The 17,987-nt window shown below is 39.2% G+C and overlaps 1 protein-coding gene across 1 annotated transcript in view; it reads left to right on the plus strand.

The window, feature by feature from the left end:
- The window catches only part of LOC134540888 (fat-like cadherin-related tumor suppressor homolog), an 898,605-nt gene that overhangs the window by 660,419 nt on the left and 220,199 nt on the right, over positions 1-17,987 (plus strand). The window contains 1 exon segment of the mRNA XM_063383917.1: positions 16,083-16,189. Coding sequence (XP_063239987.1) covers positions 16,083-16,189 — 107 coding nt within the window.

The raw sequence follows: 17,987 nt of genomic DNA on the forward strand, positions 1-17,987 counted from the left end.
AAACTGTAAATATTACTTAATTCTATAATAAAAACATATTTTGCTGATTTTTTTTCTTTAATCTAAATAATACAAAACTTTAATCCATAGTTAATATTTCCTTGTGCTTACATTAATTTAGCTTGTAAATAAATTATACTTCAAAGTAATAGTTACGTACTCTAAAATTAAGACACACTAAGATTTCCTACTTACTTAATGAACCATCCTCATTCAAATTAGCGAATCAATTTAAAAAAAAAATATTATTATTATTATTTGCGTATTCAATAACAGAGATTGTGGTTTGTCAAGGGAATATATATTTTTTTTATTCTACGATTGCCTTTTAGCGCTAATGGCAGATATCGTGCACTCGAAGGAGAGAGCAATGCTATGCCACAGCTCTTTCAAAACACGGAGGCGGCAGTGGTTTGCGGGTTCGCCGTGTTGTCAGGCAACCCGCACACCGCACCTGCTGTGCGTGTGGCGGGCAAGCTATGCTGCAGGGGCACGTGGGATTTCTTGGAGACTGTTTGCCAGCAGCTCCTTACTGCCGTCATTACGAGGAATCCTGGAAGATTTCTTCCGTGACTCGAAGGTGGTTGAACTCTTCTCGGTCGGACACGCGAGTGAAAGTTTCAGGAAACAACTGAACGGGGAGATATTTAAAAAAAAAAAATCGAAACTGGTTCCTGTGGGAAGGATTTTTCTAACCTTCTCCCAGGGGTTTTAAGACAGGTGTGTTCGTGAAGTACCTTTTCACCTTCATACCACAGGAAGGTGGTAGGAAACCTGTGCGGAATCATCCCGCCTTGGCCAAGCATAGGTACGTCGTGGCTTTCATCACTTTGGTGTTGCTTGTGCTCATGGCACCTAGTAATGGGTGAAATGACTCATCATCGTCTTCATCATAAGTAACTTTCTATATATAAGTAGACACACGGAAATTTCGCGCATTCATTTAGTCGCAAGTTAGAATGCAAACCTTCACACTCTCGCACTGTGTTCATGATTGGCCCGCAGTTACTTGGACACGCCCCTCTATGTCCGTGAGCCAACGACGCCCAGCTAGGAGAGAAGTAAGCGAATCCGGTAGTGCCAATTAACGAGGATAAACATGCTCTCGCTAAGAAATCAACCAATGGGAAAGCAAACAGTGGGTTGAACACACCTTCTAACTTAAATTCTACTCCGATGCCAGACGAATCTGCGAAATTTCCGGGTCTCTATCTATAAGGTCTAAACTATTGGCATAGTCCGTTTTTCCCCTGAAGTGTATACTTGTACGTCCTTGTCCTTGGAAGTTAAATCACAAGGGCTGTCTGAACTTGAAGTCAGTGAAGTATGCAAGTCTGCAGATAGACGTGTATGTTTACTTCGCGCGTATTTAAAGTTACAATAAACGTAAAACATTTCTGTAGGTTTTATTTGATACAGCATTTAAGTACTTTGTAAAGACTTGTATAAAATCCTTATCACTTTATATAAGAATGACGTGAATAAATTTAGTAACAAATAAATTTTTTTAACATGTTTACTAACATATTAATGCACATACATACCGACCGTATCTACGAAACCAATTTAATTTTCGAGGCAGTAATGAAGAGTTATAAAGTACTTATTTCAGGTAAAGGTTGTTATTCAAAATAATTTGTTAAGAGCCATTTTGTAAGAACCTGTTTTGAAGAGGTCAGGTATTGAACCCGGGTGCATTCCTCAAGTACGCCACAAGTGCAAGTAAAGTACGCAAGGTCACAAGTGCACGAATTCGTTGAACACAGTACAGTGATAAGTATTTAATCAGGTGCTTTAGGGACCACAGCTATCGTGGATTAGCGATTTTTTTCCGGATTATTGAACATATATATAGAATATATATCGGCTCCCTGTTGTTTTGATCGGGAGGGGTATTAGGGCTTCGGCAATGACCAGCGGCTGGGGCCACCAACCAAGCATATAGTCGCCGCCTCAGCCCCTCTACCACGCTCAGCAGACCAGACAGTTGGCTGTTGTCCTGAGCCCTAAGACTTTATATCAGCACTGCTGGCGCCTGCTCGATGCAGACGAACGCTACAATATGGCTTTCAGAGAAAGAAAAAAAATACCTCTTTTTCACCATGTGTTCAGCATAGGGTGACACCTGGTACTTCAGCTAGTGATATTGAACTTTTTTTCCTTAGAAAAAAAAACTTTTTGTCGTTATTATTTCTTTAATCATCCTCGTTTATCCGTTACGATCATCTCTACAGCAAGCAGCTTCTTTTTTATGATTTCCTGAGGGGCAAAGGGGGGGGGGGGGAGACAGGCCTTCTTTACCCCCCCCCCTTTTTTTTTTTCTTTCTCACCCGTCTCCAAGATTTCTCTCCATGCTTCGTAATGTTCTGCGTTATTCTATTCACCGTTTTCCCGCCAGATATTTTTGCAGTTGGCGTGGTGCGTGACGTTCTACTGCCAAATCAAAACGGCATTATTATTTTTCCCCCCTCTCCTTCCCCCTTTTCACTTGTTCCGTAATCCATCTCCTCGGCCCGTTTTTTCTATCGGAGGAATGCCTTCCTTAATGGCTTTGTCAATACCTGTCCAGGAGAGAGCTGAGTCCCCCATTCTCTATCGCAAAAGATGCCAGAGCCTCGGATGCTTCCGAGAGAGAAGTCAACCTTGCTTTCTTGCTGCCTTTTTTTTTTTTTTTTTAATACTTCACGGTCTCAGGGAAACTTTTCCTCGCTTCGCCAACTCCCGCAGCTTTTCTTCCTTTTTTTTTCTCTCTTTTTTTTTTCTCTCTCCCGCGCTGACTGGGCGATATGTTAGTCCTTCTCCCACCCCCTCCTTTTTCGTTCCAACCCTCGTTTAAGAGGAAGTCTAGGGAGGAGAAGAAAAAAAAAATCTCCCGGACGACGAAGTCGGGAAAAATTTGTAGTTCCCCGTCTGTGTGAAATACCAGCCTTGTCTTTTTTGTTTCTAAGGCTGTCTATCCACCTGCGATGCTGAGGGTTGTTTCGTTTTATTGTTTGCCCCCCTACCCCCACCCCTTGGGCAATTTTACACCGGGGGGATGCGTTATCATAAAGGCATTACATGTTATGTTTTGTAGCAAATATCGTCCTTGTATATCTGGTGTAGCTAAAATGTCTTCGGACCACGAAAATCACTGGGAAAAAACTTCCCCTCCCCCCTTGATTTTTGACGCCTTTATAGTTGAAATGTTCACTGAAGTCACGTGGAAGGTTATCTCTGTAATGATTTCAGCTTCCTAACATTATAATGAGCTTGTTCCCCCGAACAGGTTAATTAGGTATCATATTTAATTTTGTGATATAAAATTGTAAAAAATATATATATTGACTTGTTTTGAAAACGTTTTGAGATATGTTTAGGTGTTTGTACCCAGGCTGTGTTAACTATGATCTGTGTTTAATCAAGTCGAATAAATATAGTATGCCCATAAAAGAATGTCACAGTTATAAATTGTAATAGAATCAACTATAAGCGTTGTAGAGTTTTGGGCTATTTTCACCGTTAAAGTATTTCAAAAAGTTGTAGATAAGCGCATGTGCGAATACTGCTTTGTTGTTTTCTTGTTTGCATCGCCACCCACGCAAAATGACCACTCCTGAGCGTACTGCGTTTTCTGTTCTGCGATTTTCTAAGAGTGAATCTCTAATTTCAGAAACCCCCCAAAATAGGAATTTCCTGGTACGACCCTGACCGTTTGATTGGTCGTAATGGTCGAGACGTCAGAGCTCTTTTTCGCTGGCCTCCACGTTCGCCTGACATAACGCCTTGCGATTTTTTCCCCCCTTTGGGGCTTTATATAAGATCGTGTCTACGTTCCGCCACTACCTAAATATTTGCCAGAGTTGAGACACAGAACTGAAGAGGCTTTTGCTTCCAATTATTCCGAACGTTTCATCCAAAGTACGGGACGAATTGGACTTTAGGTTGGATGTGTGCCCTGTAGCTAAAGGTGCGCATATTGAACACTTGTGTGAGGAAAAAAAAAAAGCTATGTAAGTTCGCCTTCTACTTGATGTATGATTTGTTGTAAGTAGTCTAAGTTTAAACTGTTATAATAAACCATTGAAACTGGGACATTCGTTTTGGGACACCCTGTAAAACGCGCGTGAATAAGTTAAGGCGCTCTTTATTTATCTATTTCTCTCTCTCCTTGTTTTGCAAGTGGCAATCGCAGGGGGCTCGTGGATCTTCCTGCCGCCTTAAATCTCCGGAGCTTGCATTCCTCGGCGTTTCGTTAAGTCCGGCGGTCTTCGTCATGCCCGCTTTAAGCCCCCCCTTCGCGCAGCTCCATAAACCACTCGTTGCCTTGTTTGCATTTTCTTTCGTCGGGGCTCTTGTCCCGAGATTAATTAACTGCCGCCGGGGAAACGCCCCAGTCATTTGCACGAGGAGAGATACACCTACCATCCCCCCCCCCTCTCCACACAAACATCCATTTACTTCTTGGTGCGACACTGTATTTAAAAAAAAAATTGGTTGTCTGTAAAGTCGGTTTACGGACGATAGTTTAACGTGACAACGTCATAACAAAACATTGATGAAATTATTGATCCAGAAGAAAAGGAAATATCATATTCGGCCTGAGACTGAGCCGTAATAGGTTTTTGCAACCAAACCATTTAGGCATTAAAAATATTATATTCTTTGAGGAAGAATTTTTTTTTTTTTTTAATTTTTCTATCTTTCGTATGATAAAATCTACCTCTGCATACTTTTATGAATATAATTGAATCATTTTTATTGAATTATCACTATTTTGTATGGATACAAAGGAGTGAAATTAAATGTACAATTTAATTAATAAACTTACTTTCATTTGCATTCATTAATTCAAATATATTTATTATATTAGAAATGTTGCGTGCACCGTATTTATTTTTGCAAGTAATAAACAATTCGTAACTGGCGGGACTCGAACCGAAAACCTTTGGAATGGTAGTAAGTTACGCTAACCGCACAGCCACGAGGTCATACTTATAATAACAATTTCAGATGTTATATAAATATGTATAAAAATTTTGTTCACGGAGGGGAATAATATTATTTCGTTTTTATAACACGATTTTATAACAAATACGCATCCCAAATACACCTAACTTATTTATAATGTGTTACAATATTTTTTAAAACATTGTGCAAATGATCCCGGGTGTAATTTGAATTATTATGTGTAACTGTAAAACGCGATTGTTGGTTCAAAACGTATTTGAATATTCAACATTACTTTTAAATAACCGTACCGATTGTGCTGAAAATCGGTGGACGATCGTTAAATTATATAATATTAATAATTCAAACGACGAAAATATGATTGAAACGTCAAATCGATGGTTGTTCCAATCGAGTGGAAGAGAGATGCCACGCATGTGTACAATGAGCAAACAGGACACATCCGTAGTGGGACATCCGTAGTGGGACACTTTTTCGTGCGTGCAGCCGGCGTTCATCGATTTATTAGACTTTGTCACGTCAAAAAGAAACAGAAATATTCATGACAAAATTAACAAATATGTGTACATTTACATGAAAAGCAACGTTATCACTACAAAAAAAGGGGGGGGGGTGTCTGTAAAGTCGGTTTACGGACGATAATATTACGTGATAGCGTGAGTGGAAGAGAGATAGATGCGTCACAAGCCGAACTCTTAGGCCGATCGTGCCTCTCTATCGCTTGTTCCGCGCTCTCGCTTGCACGCTAGGCTCAGGCGGAACGTGACAATGAGTCATGCTCTTTCGTACCTGCAACCGGCGTTCATCGATTTATAAGTCGTTATCACGATAAAAAACAATAGTGCTCGTGGTGATACTAAGTTCGGATTCTTACCCGGGCATCTATGCTCTGTGTTGTCCCAGTAGCTCCGATAGGTAAAAGGTATTTGCCGACCGTTCCCTGAAATAGCTTTCCATTATTAACTTCGCTCGTAAATAAGCATAATAAAAATCAAATCAAATCCAACATTTTTATATTCGATTATCTTTCCCATGGTTTAAAAGTATTATGCTCGAATGGAACATCAATAAAATATAAAATTATGTGCCAATTTTCGTAGGAAATAGTCAGTATTATTTTGAGGAAAAAAAAAGTATTTCTTATATGCAAAAGTAGCCATAGCCATGTGTTGTACAATGTCACAAGGTCTTAGCAACTGGTTTCCAAAGGAATTTTTTTGAAAAAGTACAGAAAATTTTATTTTTGTGTATATTTAGGCTTCTTTTCAAAAGTTGTTTGTGTATGTTTTTTTATGTTTAGCTTTTAACGTCTATATAATAGATACATTTATGCGTGACTTGTGCAACAGACTAAAATAATTGGGAAGGGGGGGGGGGGGGGGGGGGGGCAGAAATAAAGTTTTATCGTTCGCGTCTATAAATTGAAAAGCGATAATATTATTCATCACTACATTTCTTGCGCTGTGCATTATTTCAAAAGATTATGCTGTGAATTTATTGTCCTAGTTTCGTAATTGTAAGTTTACTTACACCGCGAACAACAAGAGAACGCACACATTTGCTCCTTACCGAGGTTACGTGTTTACAAAATCACATTATCACTTGCTAGTACTGAAAGACTATACCCAAAAAAAAAAAAAACTCCCCCCCCCCCCCCCTCCCGCAGAAGTTAGGTATTTTTTTAATTTCCACCTAACGTTAAATTTACTATGGCAATAAATATTTTAGTGAATTATTTATTTTTAAAATAATCTTAAGCACATTATATATATAATATATATATATTTGTGCGGTAAATAGGCGCGTAAGTTCTTTCCGAAAAACGCATCACGGCCGTGCGTTTCGATGCTAGCTGTTTGTGACGGCGCTAATGGACTTGAACCAAAGTTGGGAATGCCGTCCCGGTTCACACACACATAAACTCTACCACCCCCCCCCCCCCCAAATCCAATTCCAAACCCAACCCCCAAATTTTCCCTTTTCCCAACCCCCTCATTTAGTCCGCTTTTGACGCGGGCAAGATTAATGCGTCTCCAGAAACCCATTCGCCTTCCCTCGGGATATTCCTACCCCTACTCGCTCCAGCTGCTCCTTGTTTTGAGTTCAGCTGCGCGTGACGTCATGCGCCGTGTTGGAATTTTCGGGCGGAACAGCCGTTCTCTTGAGCGCCCGACGATCACCGCTTTATGACTACCCTGTGGGTGGGAAGGGGGAGGGGGGTGTTGAGATTTCTGTACGTTACAAGAAATAGTTTGTAGTGTGACTTCGTACAGCACGTGGTTATGGTTAAGTTTTCGCATATATGAAACACTTTTGACGTGACGTCTAATAAATCGATGAGCGCCGGCTGCACGCACGAAAAAATGTCCCGTAACACACATTGTCCCGTTACGCTCATTGTACGCTTGCGCCGCATCTATCTCTCATCCACTAGATTGGAACAACCATCGATTTGACTTTTTCGAAGCACATTAAACTTGAAACACTCCCATTCGTTTCCTACTTTTCCTATCATCGTCCTATCCTTAAAAGAATAACACAGATTGGAAGAAGTTAAATAGCAAACATGTATATGAAAGTTATAGTTAAATTAATCTCTTCGTTAAAGTAATACACATATTTGAATTAATGAGTGCAAATAAAAGTAAATTTATTAATTAAATTGTATATTTCATTTCACTCCTTCTTTGTATCCATACAAAATAGTGATAATTCAATAAAAATGATTCAATTTTATTCATAAAAGTATGCAATCATTTCATCAATGTTTTGTTATGACGTCACGTTAAACTATCGTGGGTAAACCGACTTTACAGACACCCATTTTTTTTTTCCTTTTCGAAATTTGGTGCTTAATTTTTATATTTTAATCGATGTTTCATTCATGGATAATCGGATGTTCGGTCGTTTGATTCTATTTTGTTTTCATCATGCTCAGTTTATACGGATTTACAGATATCTTTAACATATAGTAGGTACTGGGACGACACATATCATATATGTAGAGACCGGAAAAATTCGCGGATTCATTTCACGACAGCCTAAAATTCATATAGTTACACCTCAGTGCTGTCTCTGCTATTGGCTCACAACTCACCTGGACGACTCCGGGCCAGTGAGAAACACTCAACCGAAGCTGTGTCGAATCACAGGCCGCTACATTGGGACACCTTCGCAAGACAGCAGCCAATGAGAGGGTGACATTTGACCGAGTGCACGTAGAACTATAAAGTTCATCCTAGAGGTCATTGACCCCCGCGAATTTTTCCGGTCCCTACATACATGCTCCGGGTTTTGCTGCGAGCGCTCTTTTTGCAGGTAATTTTAGATGAGAATTTTTTTTATGTTCCGTTTACAATTTAAAAAGAAACGCTGTGTGTGAGTGTGCGAGTAGGCCTGTGCGTGTCGACACGGGATTGGGCCATCCGCGTGCGTGGCGGCATTAGACGGCGGTGAGTATGCGCGCGCAATTCGACCCGCGGGTGCACTTGCTGTGAAGTCATCTCTCCGTCGCTCGGAGACGCGGGATATTGGGTTCGCAACCCCCTCCCCTCCCCTCCCCCCCTCCCCCCTCCCCCCTCCCCCCGGCCAACTCCTCGTGGGGGTCGTATCGGCTGGCGAGCTGATGATGGCTTCTGAAAATATTAGACCGCAGGTTTACCATCCACTCAGTCTAAAACAAAAATGGGGTGTGGCTGTGTCATGGACACGGCCGTGTGTGCACTCCAAAAAAAAAAAAAAAAAAAAAAAAACAAATTTGTACTTTTACAAGGGAAATTCTTGGAAACCCTGTTGCCAAGGATATTTCTTGCAAAACTACAAGGCAGAGCCTTGCAAAATCGCACATGGTACGAAGCTCTGCCTTGTAGTTTTACAAGTAATATCCTTTGCAACAGGGTTTCCAAGGATTTTCCTTGTAAAATATACAAAAGTTTCTTTCAGTGTGTTTTGTACGTAAATACGTGTACGTAACAGGTAATATTTTCTATACGCTGTTTTTTTTTTAACACCATATATATTCACTGTAACTATTTTACACTGATGTTTTTATATTATGCAATCGATAGATTTTGACGAGAGCTGACGATTGAAAACTCAAACGAACGTCGTAGCTTCTCCGAGTCAAAAGTTATGTACTAAATGGAAATCTCTGAAAACCAGCAAAATGAACTCAAAATGGCGGCGCTTCCCCCCCTCCAACGCGCGCGATGCGTCACAGTCCTCACTTGGCGTAACGAATTCTTTGATCCTTTAGCTATCCAGTGGTGTGATTAAATTTTGTGATGGAGATGGTATATACGTAGCTGCAACACCAAACTGTGTCCCCCGATTTTGCTATCATTCTTTTTTTTTTTAATTGCCTTCCACTGTGGAAGCAATTTTAAAGACGTATTCACGTCAAAAGAGCTGGAAACATCCTTGAAACATGCAGTGTAAGATTTTGACGTGTAATTTCTTAGCTCCCGGTACACGGCATTTTCTGCGAGTGATTTCGTGAATACGATTGAAGTCAAAGGAACGGAATTTTTTTTTTTTTAATTGACAACGGTGCTGCCATCTGTGGCGGTTGGCGCGAACAAAAGTTAACAAATACAAAGGGAAACTTTATAATTTAAAAAATATATAAGATAGTCTATGTTTTAATAACATTCCTTGTCGAAAATCAGTTAGAAATCTGGGAAGATATTTTTTTTCCCCTTCCGAAGTCTTTTTCGCATTTATTGCAGCCGTTATAGTTTAAATCTTTCGCTCTGCGAATCGAATTATTCTATAGTTGACGTAGCGGGTGCGGAAACTACATAGTAAAAACATAAATTTGCGTTTTTGTTTACCACGCTCGGCATTATTTTAACCCTAGTTTCATATTGGGAGTGTAATTGCGACGCGAAAGCAAACTAATTTGCTCGTTACCGAGGTTAGATGTTACACTCTAAAAAAAAATTTGTACTTTTACAAGGGAAATTCTTAGAAACCCTGTTGCCAAGGATATTTCTTGCAAAATTACAAGGCAGAGCCTTGCAAAATCACACATGGTATAAAGCTCTGCCTTGTAGTTTTACAAGTAATATCCTTGGCAACAGGGTTTCCAAGGATTTTCCTTGTAAAATATACAAAAATTTCTTTCAGTGTACACATCACTGGTGTGTACTGAAAAAAAAATAGTTCGATTCTTTTCTTTTTTTTCAGTGAATCTTCTCTATAGCGTGTAGGATATGTCGAGGCGATTATGTCATTCTGCGTAACGCAAAATGCAACATTCAGGAGTGGATGGAATCGATTCCGGAAGAGGGAATAGCGATTGAACACTGAAAGAAATTTTTGTATATTTTACAAGAAAAATCCTTGGAAACCCTGCTGCCAAGGATATTTCTTGTAAAACTACAAGGCAGAGCTTTGTACGATGTGCGATTTTGCAAGGCTCTGCCTTGTAGTTTTGCAAGAAATATCCTTGGCAACAGGGTTTCCAAGAAATTCCCTTGTAAAAGTACAAATTTTTTTTTAGAGTGAAGTAGAGTCAGACAAAGGTAAAAATCTTGAATATTTGTTACAGTCGTGGACCTCATTTCTGATCTACAATTGTGTGCTTTGATGTTTGTGTACTTTTTATCGTTGTAGTTAATTATTGAATATTTTATTTTCATCTTTCAAGTTTTTTTTTTAAGTGCGAAGATTCACTATTATCAATCATAGCGGTCCCACATCAATTCATATTATTTATTTTTGAACTGTAATAGTTGTATGGGTTACTTTACCATTAACGAGTGTTATCTCTCCTATGTTTGTTTAGGAAACAATTCCGAATGTATAGGAAATTAACGTAATGCAACTGTGTTGTAAATATCACCAACAGTTTTAAATTTTAAAAAGTTAAATTTCATGGTTACATGAATGCAACAAGTAGAGAACAGTGAGAAAACACAGGGAATGAAAATATTTGGGGAATAGGTACCAGGAAAAGTCACGAAAATCTCAAAATATTTCTATTTTTTTAATAATAAAAGTGCCACAAAATGTAATGCTCTTTGAAAAAAAGAAGTAGGTTAAACACAAAATATGACGAAAATTGTGTTGATTTTCCCTTTATTTCGTGAATTCGTCGGCCTTTTTCCGTAAAAAAAATATTTAACAATTAAAAAGCACTTCGTCTTGTTTGCATACATGTTCGATATAAACACCTTTGTTGATCGAAAACAGCGTCAAATTCGATACTCTGCTATTTATTTTAAAGCGCCTGCGACACATGCTGACAACAAAAAATTCAACTTGGACTAGACCCCTACTGAATGTGTTTTTTTTTCCTGTCTCGTTTGAGTGAGGATATTTGAACGCAGTAGTAGAAGAGTTGCTTGGCCTATTTCGCAGGCGCTAAAATATCAATGAATGCCGATCCCGATAGAATGTGAACCAAATATTCATTACAGCTTATTACATTGCTGCTCGCGGTATTTTCAGTAATAATCTTCACCAAAGATATTCCGAATTTTTGGAAAGCGTCCAAGTATCGTAACAATATTATTTTGTGTAATTAAATTCCATTTAATCGCACCGTCCACGTTCTTTGTAGCGGTCTTCGATTTTTTTTTCCCACGATTTTCAAACGTTTCAGTATCAGTTACGCTACGGGACATATATAAAGGATTGAACGGAGTGATATGGAATTAAATAATAAACGTGGCATCTTTATGGAATTGTAGTCAAAAGTAAAACGTTTGAAGCGTATTGACAAATAAAATTTGCGCTTTGCAAACGTTCTTGTTGTTCCAAATAACTAGGTATTCGTTTAACCTACACACGACTGATTCTTAGTTCTGTGTTCTTTTGTAAACAGGGAAATAGGCCCCTTAGGAAGAAGAAAGTTTTTTTTTTGCCGTTGACTTTACAAGATTGTCAAGCTTTTGTTAACATTCCAGGATCATTCATGTGAGGCCATGACCGAAGTATACTCAGTACCGTATACGAGGTGTGATAAAAAAAATTACTGCGAATGAATTTTTATAGCAGCAACTGCTGACGCTACATCTAAATGAAGTAAAAAAAAAAAATACTCGAAGGCTGATTCATTGATATATAGAGCATCCCACTCTTAGATTGCAGTGTGGAAGTAAATGGGCGCATTCTCTCTCTCTCTCTAACACACGCAGATTGCCGTTAGCACTGTCCTTGTTTCTTCGTGCGTTGTTGCCAAATATCAAACGAAATTTAAAATTTTAATTTTTGGACCAAGCTTTTTTTCATATTGTATAGAATCAAAATACGCATTAGGCAATGCTTATTTTGAATACTTAACAATATTTTAAGTGTCCGAAAAAATTAAAAAACATAACTTATTCGCTGCGAACTGTTTTGAAGTATTCCGATATGTTTCACATCAAAAAAAGAAAACCTACATGTGTATTTCATTCAGATTTTTTTAATTAGTAAATTAATGCCTTAGGACGCCACCGAACAAATGTTAAGACAAAAACTGTACAGGTTTCACTTAAATATTTTTTTTAATATATTGAAATGCATTTTCTCACAAACTTAAACATCAAAAAGTTGACCCGCGGAAAAAATTTTTTCTATTAAATATAGATGGGGGACGAAAGCGAGAAAAATGTTCACAATGAATTGAATTAGTTTTTAAAAGCAGCCCCATCTTAATTGCTTCTACATTTTCCGTGGAAATAGCTGTTAAAGATGTGTCTTATCAGTACAAGAGCGCGCGCTACCGTCGTAAGAGGAAACAGGGTCGTGTGTTTAGATAAGTGGGGTTCTGTCCTACAAGCAATTTCAAATACATGGCTTCCTTAGTCAACAAAAAATATTATAATCGAATCTTGAACATAATATGTAAAATGTATGAAATAAATACGAAGGAATTCAATAGCGATCATGGTACAAAATTTTGAATTACTTTTCTATCCTTCTCAACACCAAGCATCTTATCAAACATTGTTTTAGACAAAGTTTTGGAAAATAACTATGATATTATTACAAACAATTTAAACAGATTTGATAAGGTGTCTACTAAGGCAGTTACGTTTTTTTGTCCGGTGAAAATTTTTTTCGAACCCATGCAGTTATGGCTGGTCGTATCAAAAATGTATTTAGAAAACATTTTTCGGCATTAGGTAATCCGAGTTATCATACGATAAAACGGATTCGATATTATTCATATTATGGGAGTTGTTGCGATTTTCCTGTTTTTCAAAAAATCTTCCCCATTTCGAACCAATTCGGATTTTTCCCATAACTTACTCGACAGAGAATTTCCATTACTGTATTTTATTTATCATTTTGGACATGACTTGTCCAAAAATACGGCATTTATCGGGCCCATGAAAATGTGATATATATATATATATATATGGGATTTTTAGAACAGAAAAGCAAACTATAAGAAATTTTCGTCTACAATAGGTAGTTTTTATTTGAAATTTACATAAAAGTGGTATTATTACAATTTTATATGTGTAATAGTATAAAATATTATAAATTACGATATGATTTCTTAAAATGCTTCTTGTTCGATCCAAATTACAAATACACGCATCTCCTGAAATTCGTAATGTGTTAGAGATTTGGCAACAGCGCGCGCCATAAGCCGTGTACTGCAATCTAAGAGTGGGACGGGCTATAGTAATAGTCAAATTTGAACAAGTCGTGACCTGTCAGTCTGCTTCCAGAGCCGGAAGCGTGAGATCGAGTTTGCCGTGTCCGTCGCGCGTCATGGATAGAGACCCGGGAATTTGTCTTGTCTCAGGATAGAATTCAAAGTCATACGTTTGTTCGACCCATTTTTTTATTTCCCATTCGTAGGGACCGGAATAATTCCAAGGAATCAAAGACCTCTAGGATGAACTTTATAGTTCTACGTAAACTCGGTCAAATGTCACCCTCTCATTGGCTGCTGTCTTCCGAAGGTGTCCCAATGTAGTGGCCTGTGATTCGATACAGCTTCGGTTGAGTGTTTCTCACTGACCCAGAGTCATCCAGGTGAGTTGTGAGCCAATAGCAGAGACAGCACTGAGGTGTAACTATTTGAATTTTAGGCTGTCGTGAAATGAATCCGCGAATTTTTCCGGTCTCTGCCCATTCGTTTATTTCTTAACGAGAACACATTCTCTTATTTCTAGAGACCGGAAAAATTCGCGGATTCCTTTCGCGATAGGCTAGAATCCAAAAACGTTTGCCTTTTTACCGCATAAGTGATTGGGCAACAGTTTATCTGAATGACACTCGGCCAATGAAAAACCTTCAACAAAAGAAGTATCGAATCACTAGCGTCCCAGTTAACAGGTATCACGAGTCAGTAGAGTCAGTAGCCAATGAGCAGATGTCATTTTCCCACATGCATAGAGGATCATGGCGTATATCCTACAGGTCATTGAAATCTGCGAATTTTTCCGGTCTCTACATATTTCTCACCTAGCTGGGCGTCGTTGGCTCACGGTCGTAGAGGGGCGTGTCCAAATAACTGCGGTACAATCAATGAACTCAGTGCGAGAGTGTGAAGGTTTGCATTCTATCTTGCGACTAAATGAATGCTCGAAAATCTCAGTTTCTCTAGTCATGGATTTCGAACAACGCGGTAACACGGAAACAACAACAAAAAAATGGGTCGTGCTAAAAGGAGAACGATTTGACGCCATTCCCGACATCGAAGTGGGCTCTGAAGCAGCAGCTGAATTCCTTTCAGGAAAGCTTCCAGTAATGGAGTCAGCACTGGAATGAGTGCATATCGCCAGCCAAGGAGAGTGTTTTTGAAGGAGATTAGTTCGAAATTGACGTAAGCTCATTACTAGAGACCGGAAAAATTCGCGTATTCATTTCACGACAGCCTAAAATTCATGTAGTTATACCTAAGTGCTGCCCTCTGCTATTGGCTCACAACTCACCTGGATGACTCTGGGCCAGTGAGAAACCCTCAACCGAAGCTGTGTCGAATCACAGGCCGCTACATTGGGACACCTTCGCAAGACAGCAGCCAATGAGAGGGCGACATTTGACCGGGTGTACGTAGAACTATAAAGTTCATCCTAGAGGTTATTGAACTCTCGAATTTTTCCGGTCCCTACTCATTACTTTGTTCGCAATATAATTATGCACCGTATTGAAGTGGAACTTCTTTGCAGAAATGGCTCCGATTTTCGAGCGTTACGAAAATACCGATCGCATGAGGGGAATAGTTAGGTACGTGGAGGGGGAACCGGTAGAGGAGAGTGCGTCAGCGGCGCCGCCACTCACAACGCATGCTCTAGCGGTCGAATGGGAAGACAGGTACGTAGCGGAGCATGCTGTATGCTAGTTGTAGCGGCCAGAAGGGGAGTCGGCAGGGGAGAGGTAGAAATGACGCAGCAGTGATGCTACGGGAATTCTCGTAACGCTGCTTGTGTTTGTCTATTCCCTCGTAACGGCTAAAGATTGCTGCTACTATAAATATTTCATTCAATTTTAAATATATTTAAATTATTTTTTTTTCGTTTGGAAAAGAGTTATTGATTTGTGCCAATAGTTTTAACATACTTATATATGTTTAATTAATTTTTATGTGAATAGTGTTAGCTTTATAAGTGGAATTTATTTTTAGAGTGTGAACATTGTGATTAGAAATGTCAAAAGGTATTATGGTCATGAGAGATATACTTTATAATTTTAATTTTTGTTCGATTAGAGTGTTTTTGTTTGTTCTTCCATTTTATTTAGCTTGGGGGCGTGATTTAACATCATGCCTAAAATTAATAAAAAGGCAGGAGCTGATAAAAGAGACGCCAAAAATTGCCAGTGAATGGTTGCGAGAGTATAGGGCGCGGAAAAAAATCATCATCATACCAGTATTCTTACTATTTTCAATTTTTTTATTTTGTTCATTAAAAAAAATACCTTAATTTATATCCATCCGTATCCAAACAGAATCAATTTAACTTCTTAAGCGTGGTCTCCCCGCACGCAATTTTTTGTAAAAAAAATTCGATCACACATTTTATAAATGAATACACCCGTGATCCTTGGGACAGTTTGCAACAAAAAAAAAACGAGAGTGGTTGGTAGTGTTGAGCTGCTGGCTTGCGGCGCGCGCGGGCAGGTGTACAGGGTGCGCTGGTGTGCTGGTTCAGGTGTACAGGGTGCGCTGGTGTGTCTGGTTGCAGGCAATATCCGCACGATGGCGGTGCTGGACGCGGAGAGCAAGCAGCACTACTGGCTGACCGTCGTGGCGCGGGACCACGCCGTCGTACCCCTGCACTCCGCCCTGGAGGTGAGTGTGCCCGGACTCTCTCTCTCTCTCTCTCTCTCTCTCTCTCTCTCTCTCTCTCTCTCTCTCTCTCCTTTCTCCCTCCCCCCGGGTGCCAGCCGGAGATCAGCCCAGCTCAGTCCGAGCTTTGAATATATATACTGTATAGAAGTCGCGAGTGGATAGGATTTACTCTACGTTTTTCAGAAGCGTATGATGAGCAGCTTGGGAACTTCACCGCTGCAGTGCGCTGCCGTAACGCCCTGTATCGTCTTAGGTTGTTATTTACACGTTAGAGCGCAGCACTGTCGCCCGCTGTCATTCCCCGCACCCCCGCACCCATCATTCACTGCAGCTCAACGTCGTTCAACGGGAGGGGGAAGGGGTGTTTGAAGAGTTGGACACTTGTCAGCTAGGGACCACCACGAGTCGATGCCCCTAGAGATGGTGGCGATTGCGGCGGTTAATTAACCAACTACCTCCAAACCGTATTAGAAATTTTAACCTGGGCTGGCGACTTCTATACAGTATATATATTCTAAGGTCCGAGATGACGACAGTCTGGACTGAACTGAGAGGCCTTCTCCCACCACGCACCATCAGCAGAGACCGGAAAAAAATTCGCGGGTTCAATGACCTCTAGGATGAACTCCATAGTTCTACGTACACTCGGTCAAATGTCGCCCTCTCATTGACTGCTGTCTTGTGGAGACGTCCCAACGTAGCAGCCTGTGATTCGATAAATCTTTGGTCGGGTGTTTCTCATTGGCCCCGGAGTCATCCAGGTGAGTTGTTGAGCCAATAGCAGAGGCAGCACTGAGGTATAACTATTTGTATTTTAGCCTGTCGCGAAATGAACCCGCAAATTTTTCCTGTCTCTAACCATCAGTAGAGACCGGAAAAATTCGCGGGTACAACGACCTCCGGGATGGACTCCAATATCCTCTACACACTCGGGGCAAATGCAAACTGTTCATTGGCTGCTGACTTGTGAGTCGTCTCGACTGGATGGTGGCCATGTGATTCGACACTTCTATGAGTGAGGGTCTCTTAATTGGCCCCTCAGTCCTCCAGATTGACAGTTAACCAATGGCAGGAGCAGCACTAAGGTGTGTAAACAATGAATTTTAGCATAACACGAAATGAACCCGCGAATTTTTCAAGTCTCTAACTATCAGTCCTGTGGTTGTAGTTGCTGGTGGACGTGTCGTTTCACAAATAGAATATGGAAGAAACTTAATAATGTTAAATGTATTGTTATTGATTATTATTAATTTTATATATAGAGAAGTTTATTCAAAATAAAATATTTGGAATTATTTGGAACATATTTTTTTGTTTTTGAAGTTCTCATAATATATTTTTATATGTATTTTTACATATATTATATATTTTAAAAATACTATTGAACATTGTTTGAAATTTACCGTTTCTCAATAGTTTTTTTTTTTGTAAAATTATTTTAATTTTTTGGTATAATTAATGAAATTCTAAATAAAACAATTCGATTTGCCTGAAACCATGATAAGTTAGTTTCCGCATTATTGGATAGTCAAATTTTAATTTATTTATTAATTGTATCTTAAGATGGAAATAGTTTCTCAACAAATACTTCATACAAACGGTTAATTAAAAGCACAGTTAATTAAAATGCAACATGTTTTCCGTTCATGTTTTTTTTTAAATATCATATTGAATTAATAAATTAATTTTTAATCAGAAAAAATGCTCTTTATTTATTGATAAACCCATTTGTAAACATCTAGCAGTAGTTTAATTATGAATTATATTCAAAACATTAGCAAAATCATAAAATTTCAGT

The sequence above is a fragment of the Bacillus rossius genome, chromosome 17, assembly GCF_032445375.1.
Source record: "Bacillus rossius redtenbacheri isolate Brsri chromosome 17, Brsri_v3, whole genome shotgun sequence".
Classification (NCBI taxonomy): Eukaryota; Metazoa; Arthropoda; class Insecta; order Phasmatodea; family Bacillidae; genus Bacillus; species Bacillus rossius.